Below are 15,343 nucleotides of genomic sequence, written 5' to 3'. Positions count from 1 at the left end.
TTATCGATAGAAATAAACAAACTTGTGAAACAACTAATTGATTAATCTACCAACACTCAACGACAGCTTGTATTCCTTTGTCTTTGCTCTCTTCTCGACAACGCTTATCTCAAATTTCCATACAAGACCAGAAGTGAAATAACAAGAAGTGTTGCATAAAGTATATAAACTCCAAAGAGATAATAAAATTTGTACATACTAAAAAGAAACTACAGTCTACACGGAACTCAGAGCTCAGGAATCGATGGACTGTTCTAAAAGAAACATTTGAAGGGCTTAAAAAGAAACGTAGATAATAGAAATTCACTTGTCCAACTAAAACGAACGACGAATTCGTTTTAGCAATTAAAGTCTGAAAAGTTTCACTAGCAAACTTGAATCAGGTCCACAGCCTTGACAACACTCACTGAGCCTTCCCTTTTATCCAACAATCAAACCATTGTGTTCATTTCTAATTGGATTGTTATGAGAAGGATTGCTTTGTATTGTCTCCTTTCACTGGAGATATATTATTTTAAGTGACTAGTGAGTTTTATGAAAGAAAATATTCCACTTGGAGATATTTAAAAAGGTTCTGGAACACTAAGTGTGCTAGATACAATCAATCTCACGTCTCAGTATTGTTGTGAAACGAGAAGAACAGTGTCGTAACAAAGGTCCTCTCAACTCCCTAGCGACACTGTAGCCTTTTAACAGAGTTGAGTTTGATCAATCTTGTCTCTGCAAGGTAAATTTCAAACTACTTGTGAGCCTATTTTGATAACAAATCAAGAACGGGTTTTGCTACAACCAGCTTTTGACTCGTTCTCGATCTGAGAACCTTTCTTTGTTGGTCACTCAAAATTAAGGAAAACTCCTTAAAGATGTAAAATGGTCATTTTCCAATTTCACTGACATTTACTCTGTTTGGCTTGCATTGTGAGAGATAGAACCTTTCCTTCTATGCAAATTACGCTCAAGGAACAATCTTTGTTCGATTACGAGTTATAAAGAAGACTAAATCGTATATTTAACTCTAGAATTGGAAAGTATACAGAGGACAAGGCTACAACAAAAAACTGTTCAAAGGTTGGGAATACTTTTGACTATACACAAATTCGTACATAAACTACTTACGATAAGGAGGATCGAGCTTCAAACGTTTCAAGGGTCTTGGTTTGTTCTCTACATAAAGAACTTGTAGAGAGTTTTGACTGGTATAACAACAGTAAGAGTGGTGATGCTTTTGGTTCTCCTTGCACATATATTTCAAGATTCACCTTTCTTTTTTACTTTGCCAAGAAGAGATGAAAGATTCTTATTTTTCCATTATTTCTACGTTTATATTCTTTTCTTCACTAGTAGACGAAATTGATCCAATGTATTTAAAAGAACAAGACCTTTACCGGTTTGGATAACAATCACAATATCAATTTGAGATTTGACTTTGCAGAGGAATCAGATAACTTGTTTTATCTTATTCTGCTGAATATTGTTTGCGAGTTGACGACATTTTTATTCTTTGTAGAGCAACTTGGATAAAACGGCGTTTCTTTTCTTTTTCAAGTTTGACTTGTCCCTAGTAGAAATGAACATTCCTTCTATTGATAGACCCTTTTTTTATACGAAACGTTGGGTTGTCTTTGATTCTTGTCACTAATATCCAAAAGGAAGCCTCTACTAGTGTACCCATCAGGTTATATTTCGCAAGAGTCTTCTTCCAAGTGCCTAACGCAAGGAACTTTTGTATAGTGACTCACTTATTCAATGAGCTGATGGTTGAGATTGGAAGAAGAATAGTGACTCAACTGGACAAATCGTTCTTTGAATTTGCATAGCTTTTAAAAGTTTTACTTTTTTATATTGAAAGAGATAATAGCCCTCTTGGGGTTATATCGTTCCTAAAGCAGCTTTGTACTTTTTATAGTTTGCTTTCTTGTATATCTTTAAAAGTTGTGGTTTTTACAAAGTTTATCGTACAAGAGGATGCAACAAAAGCCTTTAAATCTAAACAGTCATGTTTACCTTCAAAAACACCTCAAATGTATAATCGACTATTGAGGAGAAAGAATTCAACTATGATTCAAATGTGAGAAACGAGAAAAGAATCGATAGAATAGACTCAATTCGATTGAATTGAATTTTTCTTGAAAATATCTTTTCTCCTCTTAACAGAATTCACAGTATCAAATGCCACTATTTTCAGAGGAGAAAGAAACAGGAGTTATTGACTCTTACAGAAATTGAGTATTGATGATACACTTGTGTGAGTCAATGTTGTTTCTGAGATTTGATAAAACCACGAGATATTTTGGATCCTTCTTTGTACATTTATTTTGCTTTTGTCTTTTGCTATCATCAACTTTTGTAGCTTTAGTGATAAGCTGCTACTTGTCATGATATCGTGAGAAAGGAATTTGATGATTGCTGAGAATAAAGCAGTGCTGTGCTTGCGGGTTTCTGCATTTCTACTAAATAATAATATTTCAACTGGAGCTTTTGAATAGACTACAAAAGAGAATGACTTGGTTCATACTCTAGTTCCGTGTTTCGAAATGAAGCAAAGGTGACGAAAAAACTGTTCCATAAAATACAGAAAATCTAGAGAGAACGTCTATGGAACAAATTCTTCATGAACAATCTATATTGCTCGGAACTCTCATGACTACTCTCGAAAATTCTGAAAGAAACTTTCTTATCTATGTGAGAATGGGCCATGTTTAATAGCTTTATACTCTCAAAGAGCATAAAAAACTTGTGAAATAAACATTGGCTTCCTTCTAATCCTTCTTGTACCCTATGAGAGTTGCCATTATATTAGCATACGAGAATAAGAATATCGATAGTTGAAAAAGCCATATTGATCGTTTTTCCATAGTTCTAGTCATCTCAGTCCAAGCCATAAAGGGTATGACATAGTCATCAGTTGATAAAGAGAAGAAGTTGGATTGGTATCCTTTACTGTTTTCCTTGTTGTTGTTGTGACCGACAAACAGTCAATTGTTCATTTATTTATATTTGTACTCCGAAATAAACAGAAGATTGTTTCATTTCACTTTGGCGATGGCGAGTTTGGATGAAAAGTGGAAAGCTGTGGACAAGTTTGAGTCTGTTGTGGTAGATCGTGAAAGAGATGTTTTTCGAGTGACAGAAGAATTGTATGATCTTCATAAAGGCCGAAAGCAACTCAGGGGTGTAACAAGTAGTTGCAACTATCGCTTGACGATACCATTTGCCCCTCATCTCTTTGGCTCAGGCAAAACGACCTTTGCCCGAACCTATTTGGAGTTGGTGCAAAGGTTTGGTGAAACTTTTCTGTCGAATTTTGCTTCGGACCCTTTGAAGAAGAACCTTTTTGGAGAAGCTGAAAAGGGCTTCGTTGCTCTTTGTGGATTTGAGGAAGTTGGAGCCCACAGACCCGAAAGAACGCAACCTAAAGTGGGCAGTCTACTATTTGTTAGTAAAGGCTGCTTTTTTGCAATCAGGTCTTCCGCAACCAGACCCGGACGAATGTTTCAAGGAACTGAAACTTAGGACTGATGCTTTGGTTCAGAAAATCCGTTCAATCTTAAACATTCCTTCTGATCAATATCTTTTGTTGGCATTTGATGAAGTTGGTGTGTTTGATACAAAGGGAACCTTTTTTGAACTGGAGAAGAATGACAAAGGTGTGGTTCGACCTTACAACGACTTTTTCGGTATCATTAGTCAATTGTGCAAAGAACCCGACTTGTTTTTTATAGTTGTTGGGAAAAGCAAGGGTTTAAGTATTAAGAATTATGTGTCTTTTGGGCTATCAAGAGTTATATTACATTTTATTTCTTTATCACCTTTGGACGCTTCCAGTATCGTTGAATTCCTTGAAAAGACTCTTCTTGAAACACCTACTCAAGTTCCGGTTTGTAATGTCTTATGTAGTTCTTCATTTTCAGTAAATGAATTGGCAGATTCGTTATTGGAATGTACAGGTGGAGTTCCTGGTTTGTTGACTCGTGCAGTGAATATGCTTTTGAATTATGTGGTAGTGAGAAATCAGCCTTTTATATCGAAAGAAGAATGTTTGACTTGTATGAATGACTATGATTTCCGAATAATTTGTGCTGAACCATTTGTGGAACGAATATTGAATTTGGACGAAGATAGAAAAAGTGTTTTTGATTTACTTTTGATGATGGCTCTTTATCGTATACCGTTTCAAGTAGATGATATATTGACCTCGGAGTCCTTTTTATATGATGCAGTCACTGAAATGGGATTATATCGATATCCTATTGACGAGAATACTTTTCAAGTCCTGATTCCGAAAGTATTTGTTGTAATCTTCAAGAAGGACCCTTCCATATCTTCTTTGGAAAAGATACTTCTTGGATCACTTGATGTCGAACCAGTAGATTGTTTCTTTTATTCAAAGTGTCGTGTATTTGAAGGAATTGTTGCTTTACGACTAGTTTTGATGTTGTCTTCAAAGAATCGAAATGAATTGAGGGAATTGTTGTGTCAATTGTCTCCGATATGGAAACAAATGAAACTTCCAATCAGTACAATATCACCTATTCACTATATGAAGTCTGTTGTTAGTTCTAGAGAAACAAGAAGTGAATCGAACAAGAGTCGAAGAACTTTTGCCAGTACTGAATGGAATAAGATTATTCGAGAGACACTTTATTTAGAGACTGTTTACATTCCTTTGGACGCTACTTCTCATAGTCCTGATATTATATTCCAATTACAATCTCCTGTGGAACCCAAAGTTCTTACTGTTGGAGTTGCTTGTAAAGGACGTTGGAAGTCGGAAGGAATTGGCTGGTCAGATATTATAGATGAAGCCAAGAAATTTTTAGATCCTGTTTATGATCAAGTCTTATCCAGTGCAGTGGATTATCATCATTGTATGCTTATTATCGTTAGTACAAAGTTATCATTGAATGTTTCTAATGAGTTGGGTAATCAGAGTCGTTGTTACTCCAGTGGAATGTTTATTGGAAATGATTTTTTCAAAGTACCTGATAATTGTGAACTTGTTATTCTTTGTGAAAGAGATGTGGAAATGCTGATTGACGAAGAAATATTGAATGGACTTGAAAGAGCATTTCATGTTTCTGATAATCCTACTTTTTGGGATTTTGGATTAGATTTACTTGATAGAATCCGTAACAGTTTCTTAAGTTGGCAATAGACTTTTACTCAATCCTTCACTTTGTGATTTCTTTTTAAGAGCAAGTAAACTCTTTTTTTTTATGTTTGGAACTTGGTTACATCTTGCTTGCTTGTCTTTTGGACATCATTGAGTCTTCCTTGAAAGAGCGTTTCATGTAGCTGGCTTTCATAGGTTTGGGTTTTAGATTGATTTACTTGTCAATTTGCAATAATATTGCAGAGTTGTAGCAATGATTCAAAATGAATAGACTATACATACATAGATGTTGATACAACTAGAATGAAAAATATCCTTTCTTGTCCAAATACTTAGTAAAGTGGTTACCCAAAGAATATCTCAAAACATTCTTCAACTGTCTGCTATGTTGTCTTTCTAGTCTGTTGAAAAAAGAACAGTAACTTTTTTACTATAATTTTCAAAGACTGAGACAGAAAAAGTTGTTTGTAGATTTCACTTGGACTGTCCTTCCTGTCTTTTGTTAACTGAATAGAAGAGAGTTTTCCTCGGTTTTAGACCAAACGAAGGGAGTGGCAGCAAAAACTTGAGGCTTCCTCTAACTTGAGAACCTGCACTGCGGTCTCAAAAAGAGTTTTAGCTTGTTGAAATTCGATAAAAGTTTAGATTCCTTTCGTTTTTATGTGTTTTTTTCAAACTGCATTTCTAGCCTTGGAATTCATATGAATGGCTCCTACAAATATGAAACTTGTTGGATCCAAGAGAAAATATAGCAAAGGTAAGAACAAATACTAAAACAAGTATTTTAGTTTGCAATTCAAACTCTATCTCAAAAGTATTCACGACACTATATATCCAAACTCTGTTTTAGTGAATTAGACTGAAAACTCACCGACTCTTAGATAGGGAAAGTAACCCGGTTGCAAAGATGATATTCGATATAAAAAATTTCGTTTGACTATTAATAGTACAAGAGACATCTTAAATGATTCTATCCATGTGACAGTCGGATATACAACTTTCTATTTCAGACAATTACTATTTACATAGGAGTTCTATTTATGTTGCATTGCAAAGGACAACTTTGAGAGTGGAACAGAATTGTTTCTAATTAGTCAAAGGAAACCATATCCAATCTTGAAGTATTGTCATTCCACAACAATCACTTGACCGATAACTTAGGAACTACAACGTCTTTCAGTCAAGAGTCATGTTGGGTAAAAGTTCTTCAATATGGAGTGGCTTTCAGTTGGAGAATTGCTGAAGCTTTCAAGTTGGTACACTACTCGACCTTGACTCAAGTATGAAAGGCTTCTTCTTTAGTAAAATAATTTTTTGGTTCTGTCTTTTGCTCTTTTTTCAGCATCGATGTGTGGAAAATGAACGGTTATAGTTACTATATTTGAAGCCTTTATTGATGTTTTTATATAAGACGTATTCACAACTTGGTAAAAGTCGAACAAAGGATAGACAACTTGTGTAGCTATTACATCAATATTGGCTTGTATTTAATGATAAGTCAGTATGACAGTCTACATAATACTCTTCTCCAAATTCATTTAGATATTTTTGTATTTATAAACTGTGCTACGACCGGTTACACACTAACAGACTTCCCATTCATTGTAATTCTCTGTTTCCCACTGTATTTCGTGTGTAACTTACAAAAAGCTTGTATCTTATTAGACTTGTATATAGGAGTTTGCGTGTAAGATGGTGTGGAAGATAGTAGAAAAACTCTCTTACAGTATACAAGCCATAGAAAGAGTACCCATCAATCTAATTCACCACAAAAACTCATAGAAACCTATTTCTTGTCTATAGTAAAAGAAAGTTTCTAGTTATGACAAGCAAGAAAATATTCCTGATTTCTCTCTGTTGTCATTGTGAGTCTAGAAGTGTCAACGAGATCAGTTCTACCAATCACCAAATAAAGCAATCGCTCGAACAATAAAACATACACTCTCTTCCATCATCTCTGAAAGTTTTTCGGTCATTGATTTATTCATTAGTTGTGAATTGATTTCGGATTGGCGGTGGCGTGTAAAATGAGTTTTAGAGAACCGTTGATAGATAGAAAAGAAGATGTTTATTCTATTCTTCGAACTTATTTCTACCAGTTTTCTTGAGTTGGGGGAGACTTGAATACTGTACGTCCTGCAGCTTGCTTTTCCCCTCAGGTCTTTGGAGCTGGCAAGAGTTTTGTTGGAGAAAATTTTTTAGAGTTTTTAAAAAAATTCGCCGACGAAGAAGAAGAGCAGACGAAGACGGAGGTTTTCAACAAGAGCTCATCGGGAAAAGTTGATTTGAAGATTTTTTCTTGGAAACACTTTGCGGAAAACACTTTGTCAGTTTTCTTTGAACTAGGAGAGAGCTTTTCTCGTGCTCCTTTTCCAAGGTTTCTAGAGGCTTTGATGAATAATATAATTTTGAACGCTTACCGACAAAATGGTAAAGATAGGGACGCTCTTCAGATAGCTGAAAGGACGGTAAAGAATTTTGATATCGTAGGAGCTATTGATTATCTTCTCGAACAATTTCAGAAACGATATTTATTTTTGATGATAGACGAACTTAGCCACCTGAGTTACCTCACCAAATACTATAGTGAACTTGCCGCGAAACAGTTTGTCGAGTCTGACCGAAAATATGTACCTTTTCGGAATTTTTTCCGTGTTTTGCGTGATTTGTTGATTACAGGGAAGTTAATTGTCTATTTGGCAGGTCGGACTGCTGAAATCTCAGCCCCCCTGTCTGATGCTCGCTCCAGTAGTGTGAGTCTCCATATGTTGCGGTTGAATCCCTTTAACATCCATGATATTAACGAATATATTGAGCTGGCAACTTATGGTGGAAAGTCCTTGAAGGACTGTTTATTGCCCTCTGATGATTTACGGTATCGATTCGTAGAATTGTTGAAGAAGAAGACAGGGGGTATTCCGTTGATTGTAAGGAATACTTTATTAGCCCTAGTAGGGAAAGTTTCAAACTTATCGCAACCTGTTATCAACGATGAAAATATGGAACTTTTGTTAGATAGTGTCTTTAGCTCTTTACTACTCGAGTCGGTAACGTTTATTATTCCAGAGATACTAGATTCCGCAACCCTTCTTCGATATCAATTTGTCCTTTTGAATTATCAGCTTGGAACAGTTTTTCCAATTGACTTTGTAATTACTTTATGTGGAACGAGAAGTTATTTGATGGACTTGGTTGCAACTTTTGGGTTTTACTCTGAAATTTGTGAAACTGACGGGATTGATTTGGGCACTGAATTCAAGATTGGTTGTTGTGATTTTATATTGAGAGCTCATAGCAACTATAACTTTTTCCTTGAGGCTACTGAACTCTTTCCTTTATCTCCGTTTAGTTATATTCCCGACACTTCAACAGCAAAAGGAGTCTTCTTTGAATTTGTATTTATGAAGATCTTTCGCTTTCGCTTATTAACTTTTCTTCATTCTAGTTCCTCGCCTATTGTACATTCTGCTATTCCAGGAATTTTCCAGGGTTCTTTTATTGAACAGGACAATGTTTCTTATTCTATGGAATCTACAAAATCTAATGATATACCCATCTTGAGAAATGTCTCTGATTCATTTTCTGACTATTATAGAGAATTTTTACAACGTTGTGGTATTTTTGTTCCAAAAGATGGCAATTCTAGTGGTGCTGATGCATATTTTGTATTCCATAATGGACAAACCCGTTATGTTGTTGGATTTTCATTTAAATTTTATCACAAAAGTGAATTTTCGAAGGGAGATATTGAGATGGAAGCAGAACAATTTTTTCAGGGAGTTGTTTCCGTTTTGAATGACGAATCTCCTTCATCTGTTCAACTTTGTTTTCAGTTTGTGGTGAGTTTGTGCTAGTTATGGTCGATCTGTAGGTTTCTCTGTTGAAGAATATAATATTGTTGAAGATGCAAGTGGTTTTGTGACTCAACATTCTTCTGGGTCAACTTTGAATGAAAGTAGTCGATCATGTCTGCAATTGGTAGTTGTTTCGCAATGGAACCTTGAACGATTTTTGGGAAGAGAAAATTTCGATATTTTTAGGAAAATTGGGAAGGCAAGCCGAGAAGAGTTCAGAAAAGACTTTTCAGTATGGTGTAAAACTGTCTTTGAGTCGATGTCTAATGAATATGTTTCGTCTTTGGAAGCTGAGCAATCGAATGTTACTTTAAGTATAGCTCGAAATGTAAGACCGAGAACCAATGAGGAGAATAGGATGCAAATGAAAAGTTTTCAAAGTGGTATGCAAGTGGAACCAAGGGTTGCAGCATCCAGTTCTTTGTCTTCGTCATTTGATTGGAATGCTTTCTTAAGAGAACGTTGTGGTTTTTCTAAGAAGAAGAAGTTGCCTATTGTTTTAGGAAACTTTCAAGATTCGGCAGAGTTTCGCTTTCCAGACTCGATGAAGATTCTTTACGTCGCATGGGTATAACTGATCCCACCGTAATATCCAAACTGCTTATTGGCATTACTAAAGAGTTTTCTAATTTTAGACTCTGAACGAATCCATTGCATTGTATTTGTGTTTTATTGTGTTGTGTGATAAGACTGAATAAAGTTTGGCTCTTACTATCTGATGCGAGTTACATTGGTATGAAATCGATACTCACAATATTTCAGGACATCGTGTTGTGGCTTAGAACTATTCAACTCATTTACATTAAAGTGTTTTTAAAATTCTGATATTCTTTATATTCAAAGAGCAAGATTATTTGATCATACTGAGGGAAGATGAAAGTTCCATTGAACTTTGTTAGGAAGCGTTGATATTATCCAAAATAATTTTTCCAACATGTCTGATTTGGAGACAAAGATTTCTATTGAATGTATATTCATTTATGCCGTATCTTCTAATGAAATGCAAGTATTTGAGGATATGATTTGCTCAGCAATAGATTTCTGGTTCTGAATTGTTACCCTGTGGATGACAATGGGCCTAGTCACTTTCAAAGTTTTCAACCTCTGTCAAATCGTCAGTTCTATTTTCGAGGGATCAATCTCAAGGCTCTATATGGAGAAATAATCTAATGTATGTTGACGATTCTATTGCAAGATTATATAGAGGTTGGCCCTCAAAGTCACTCCTTCGAATGGGATCACAAGCTGTCTCAATTTTCAATAGTTGTAAAAGCTACGCTGCGAGTCAATTTGAACAATATCTTCTTGACAACAAAGAAAAGTAGATTTCCCATTACAATCATAAAATAAGAGTCTTTGCTGTAAATATATGCTTCTTTTCTAGCAAAATGGTGGATAAATCAAAAGGAGACGAAAGGCTTCGTATAAGTCGAGATTGAAGAGGAATTGCAAAACTGGCACGAGACTCATTTGAATGCTCTCCATTTTTGACGAGTAAAATCCAGAAGAAGCTAACTATCCATCCTTTCATAAACAAACTTCAAACATAATCACATTGCTTTGATATGGCTATTCTTCATCATCTCGGAAATAACAACTGTTGTTGGGTTACTCTATTCTTTCGTTTTATTTGGTATCACAAGTATTTTACGTGGAACGTAGTTGGTTGGATTGGAATAGCCTTTGTAACATAGAATTCAATTGTATAGGACTAAAAATTGGGAAGAATAAGACTTGCAACGGGTGTTGTCTTTGTATCGACTTGTGAGTCTTTCTTTATTGGTTTCAGAAAACCAAGGATATTCTTTGAAAGTGCAAAATTTACTTGTATGAATTGAACATAGTCTACCAACTTAAGCTATGCTTTTTTTGGATTGAATATTCGCTGATTGAGGCTATAGAACTCAAAGGAGAAAAAGGTTGTCCTCAATCTTAAAGTCAAATGTCATATAGCTGGTAGCGTCAATCCAAACTTTTGTCAAGTGTACAATAAAATGTGCCTATGATTAGAACAACAAATGGTTAGAAATTGCACAATCATAGACCAAGAACTATTTGGTTTTGCTCGTGATTTCTCTATGAAAAATTTCTCATGCAGCTGTTACTTTTTTGCTTTTTTTTTAGCAAGTGCATGTCAGGTAAAACTCCGAGTCATATCTAGCAATGGCAAAAACACACAAGATCTTCCTGTTTGAAATTCTGCAAGTGCGTTCTAATCAACCATTGAAATTTTATGCCGTTTGACTGATATTCGCTGGTATGTTATGAACCTGCGTATATTGCTGGTGACTTTCTTCGAGGATAGAAAGAGTATCTGCATCTTTTCATCTCTGATGGACAATAGTGGAGGTAAAAGCTGTCGTCTTTCTATGATTACAAGATAGCAATGGATCATTATGAAAGAGGAAGAGCGAAAGAAGTGCCCAAGATAGGTACATCTAAAGGTAAATGATGTACTCAATTTCAATTGAGATACAACAAAATACGCAACTATTGTTTATCACAAAACATCCATCTAGTCACTAAAAGTTTCACTGTCGTCATCAGGAGACTCATATAAATGTAAGGGACCTCCTGCAATAACCGAAAACAAACCACATGGTTGAGCTAGTTTTTCATATTCTTCCTGAAAATGTTCCAAATCCATGACAGAAGAAGAAGGTTCAAAAACAATGTGAACGAGACCATTTTTGCCAGGTTGACCAACATCTCCGAAGTAACTTCCTCCTGTGCCTCCTTCTCCATTAGAATACAACTCGTACTCGTATGGTTTCCCTCCAGAACCACCTCGTGAAGTTGCTCCATTGCCTCCAGAACCTCCAACTTTTACAGTAGGTCCACTTCCACTACCACCGGCGCCACCACTACCCGGACCACTCGTACTACCAGGGTTACCACCTCTACCACCGCTACCAGACAAGTCGATGAAAGTCGAACTTTCTCCGCCTGTTCCTCCATATCCTGGGTTGCCTCCATCTCCACCTTTACCAACGAACAGCTTCTGCTTCCTTCCAGGTACTACAGTTGTATCTCCAAAAGCGGTGCCACCTGCGCCACCACCACCTCCACCAACGGGAATAGCAGAACAAGGCGTTACTCGTGAACCTCCAGCACCACCTCCACCACCTCCACCAATAACCAAACCTCTGGCTTTGTGGACATGTTCAGGTATTGTCACGACGTGTAAACCAGGACTATCAAACGAACGAGAAACTTCCGGTCGCACTTGTCCTATCTGAGTAAGGAAAGAAGCAGGAGCGTCATCTTGCAAAAAGGGTTCCAACGAGCTTTCTTCCAAATATCCTTGAAACTGAATACGATGACCTCCTTGAACAGACTCATAGACTCTTCCTTCTGTCAACGAAACATTTTCTGGAGGACATAAACTGGGAACGAAACTTGTATCCAGCAAAGTATCATTTACTTTCAAACTAGTTTCTTCAAAGCCAGATTCTCTGCAATCTGGAATATCTGCTGTTATATTCACTGGAGGAACTAAGGTTGTGGAAAAGACCTTGTATAAGGTACGGTTATCTACTTCCACCTTACTTCCAAATATCACATGGATATCGGGTCCTCTGGGAACTTGTACTGTATAAATACTGGGATGGGAATAACCTATTTGGTGACATTCTCCAAGCATCAGAATACATGAAAGAACCAGAAAAATTCTCCAATACATGAAGAGAACTTCCAGGGACTCGAACCAAAATCATAGACTACTTTTCAATTGTCATTTGTTTGCTTCTTTCCACGAGACAATTATTCAGTATTTGCGGCTGTCTATCTGACGATCAGCTTCCTCTTTGGATTTTATGACTCTTAGTAAGCAGCCTGAATGTGAAAAGAGTTCAACTATGAATTGGTACTAGTTTTTATGTTTGAGGACTATATTTTATTGTAGAATTGAGAGATTACTTTTGATTGGTCAATGAAATGGATAGGAAGAACAGATAACAAAACGCATAAACGCTGCGATACGAGTGCAAAGTCATGCTGAGGTTGATACACGTTGTTATCTTTCAGATATCAGCATCTTGAGAGTTTGTAGGAATCGCTTTAAGAACTAAACTCTTGCAATGTTCTATCAAACCTTTTTTGAATCACACAGCTTATCTGAAGACAAACCTCACTAGAGAAATTTTGTCCTTAATGAAGAAAGGTTGGAGTTTAAGTTGTCAGACAATTACTCAGTCATTAGAAGGAATCCCCTTCGAACTATTCTATCAATAAAGGGAAAGCACAAATAGATGCCAGGCCGACTCTACTGTAAGAAAAAAAGTTAAGTTTTTACTTTATTTGGCACTAGTTATAGCGAGGAATCCGAAAATACTTGACTTTTACTAGAAAAAGAACAGTAAATGCACATGCAATGATTCTCAAAGGCTGAAACGGAAAAAGTTGCTTGTAGATTTCACTTGGACTGTCTTTCCTATCTTTTGTTGACCGGATAGAAGAGAGCTTTTCTCGAAGTTATACCAAGCGAAGAGAATGGTAGCTAAAACTGGAGGTTTTCTGTAACTTGAGAACAACTGCGCAGTCTATAAAAGTTGTCATTTCCTGAAGTTTAATAAAAGTTTGGATTCTTTTCGTTCATCTGTTTTTTAATACTGCATTTCTAGCCTTAAAATTCATATGAATGGCTTCTACAAATATGAAACTTGTTGGATCCAAGACAAAATATAGCAAAGGTAATAACAAATACTAAAAAGAGTATTTTAGTTTGCAATTCAAACTCTATCTCAAAAGTACTAACAACAATATATGTCCAAACTCTGTTTTTGTGGATTAGAAAGAAAATCACCGATGCTCAGATAAGGAAAGTGATCGCTTGCAAAGATGAATTCAACCTGAAAACAATTCGTCTAACTATCGACAGTAGACATTTTAAATGATTCTACTCATGTGACAATGAGAAAAAAACTTTCTATTCCAGAAAATCACTGTTTCACAGGAGTTCTATTCGCATTGCATTGTAGTTTAAACGACAAATTTGAGTCTGGAATGGTATTTTTTTCTAATTAGTCAAAGGAAACCCTATCCAATCTTGAAGTATTGTCATTTCACAACAATCACAGTGACAATCAATCATACTGCCAAGATATTCGATTAGGTTTATTCGGTGATGGAATTTTTGTTGCCTTATTGCCACACGTTCAACCGTTTGCTGTCGTTTTGCTCAACGTTTCTCAACCGTATTATAGTAGTTTTGCGTAGCGTATTCTCAGGCCTCTGCTCGTCGTTTGCTTCTCGACGTTATTGTTTGGTTCCGTGGTTTGACTTCCTTGGGTCGTATGTTTGGATTAGTTGCTTACTGCCTTGTGTGTAATGTATTTCAATACTTCCTTATGCCAAATAAGGAATATATTTCTATAAAATGCAAGGACCTACTTTTTCCTGACTGTGCTATTTCGGAGGGAGGTTGAGTGCAGCGTACATTGAAGCCTTGTATGTTTATGTAAGCCTTTCTGATCTTCCTTGTATTGGAGTGAACTTTGATTGTGCTCTGCATGAGTTTATCTGCAAAATTGCTCTTTCCAAGTTTCCAAGTGCTGGGAAGTTATTGTCTAAAGTAATTCCTTCCATTCGTAGAGGCCCTTTTGAGTGGTTAAGTAAGTGATCGCGGGTCATCAACAAAAAGCGTCTATTTTTATTTGTTGATGAAATTGATTATTTGGCCGAACCTAACTATTTTCATTATAGTGATTGAAAAAGTTCCCGTGATCCTGTAAATAGTCCTTGAATCTTCTGACCATAGAAAAAACGGAATATCGCGATAAATGTCTCCAGTCACCATGCGTTTCAACTCTCAGCAGATTTTGGTCACTTGGAGCTAGATGGGCTAGAAAAGTTCCATTACAACAAAGCCTTAGTTGTATGGCTAAAGTCAACTCTCTACAAGTTTACCTGGAGAAATTTTTATAGTTATTTGCTCGGGAATATCAAGCAACATTTTTTGAGGAATCAAATGTGCAATTGTCAAAAATTTTTTTTTGATAAACTGTCATATCGTTCGGGTAGAATAAGAAGGAGTGACTTGAAACAGTCTTATATAGGATACAAAATGTTTTGCAACCCTTTTCAAGCCAAACAAGGTCGCATTTGATCAAATTTCGGTATCCACACATGGACAAATAGACAATATCGATAAGGCGTCCTTAGTCGTGAACCATTGTTGGAGTCAAACATTCTTCTTCAATCTTGAAGAATCCTTTCTCTTTCAGTCATTCACAAAGCATATACTTCAAGCAATTAGTTTCTATTGTTTTTGGGGAAGCAAATCTGGTGAAGATAAGAAACAACATAGGAGCTCAAATAGGCACTCATTCGCCCTCTTTAGTTTAGCGATAGCATCAATATTTGATTTTATTCTTAG

General features: G+C 36.1%; 4 protein-coding genes across 5 annotated transcripts; 3 read left to right on the top strand and 1 right to left on the bottom strand.

The window, feature by feature from the left end:
* The first annotated feature begins 2,917 nt into the window (after positions 1-2,917).
* Gasu_32560 (archaeal ATPase) lies at positions 2,918-5,219 on the top strand. Its single transcript, XM_005705899.1, has 2 exons — positions 2,918-3,278; positions 3,328-5,219. Exons 1-2 carry the CDS (start codon positions 3,043-3,045, stop codon positions 5,153-5,155), a joined length of 2,064 nt encoding a protein of 687 aa, XP_005705956.1. The 5' UTR covers positions 2,918-3,042; the 3' UTR covers positions 5,156-5,219.
* A 2,268-nt stretch (positions 5,220-7,487) lies between these two features.
* On the top strand, positions 7,488-9,789 carry Gasu_32550 (archaeal ATPase). The gene is made up of 3 exons (XM_005705898.1): positions 7,488-8,956; positions 9,018-9,535; positions 9,587-9,789. The coding sequence occupies exons 1-3, from the start codon at positions 7,507-7,509 to the stop codon at positions 9,650-9,652; spliced, it is 2,034 nt and encodes a 677-aa protein (XP_005705955.1). The 5' UTR covers positions 7,488-7,506; the 3' UTR covers positions 9,653-9,789.
* A 1,617-nt stretch (positions 9,790-11,406) lies between these two features.
* Positions 11,407-12,747, bottom strand: Gasu_32540 (uncharacterized protein). The gene has a single exon (XM_005705897.1). The coding sequence runs from the start codon at positions 12,608-12,610 to the stop codon at positions 11,483-11,485; it is 1,128 nt and encodes a 375-aa protein (XP_005705954.1). The 5' UTR covers positions 12,611-12,747; the 3' UTR covers positions 11,407-11,482.
* Positions 12,748-13,997: 1,250 nt separating this feature from the next.
* Gasu_32530 (hypothetical protein) lies at positions 13,998-15,332 on the top strand. 2 transcript variants are annotated; one of them, XM_005705895.1, is made up of 3 exons: positions 13,998-14,241; positions 14,389-14,579; positions 14,671-15,332. In XM_005705895.1, the coding sequence occupies exons 1-3, from the start codon at positions 14,093-14,095 to the stop codon at positions 14,697-14,699; spliced, it is 369 nt and encodes a 122-aa protein (XP_005705952.1). In that variant the 5' UTR covers positions 13,998-14,092; the 3' UTR covers positions 14,700-15,332. The 2 variants fall into 2 exon arrangements, with proteins under 2 accessions (XP_005705952.1, XP_005705953.1); XM_005705896.1 differs by having other exon boundaries at positions 13,998-14,129; positions 14,185-15,082.
* Positions 15,333-15,343: the final 11 nt, after the last annotated feature.

This window comes from Galdieria sulphuraria (genome assembly GCF_000341285.1).
Source record: "Galdieria sulphuraria unplaced genomic scaffold scaf_25, whole genome shotgun sequence".
Classification (NCBI taxonomy): domain Eukaryota; phylum Rhodophyta; class Bangiophyceae; order Galdieriales; family Galdieriaceae; genus Galdieria; species Galdieria sulphuraria.
The sequence above is the reverse complement of the archived record's forward strand: the minus strand, read 5'-3'. Positions and strand labels throughout refer to the sequence as shown.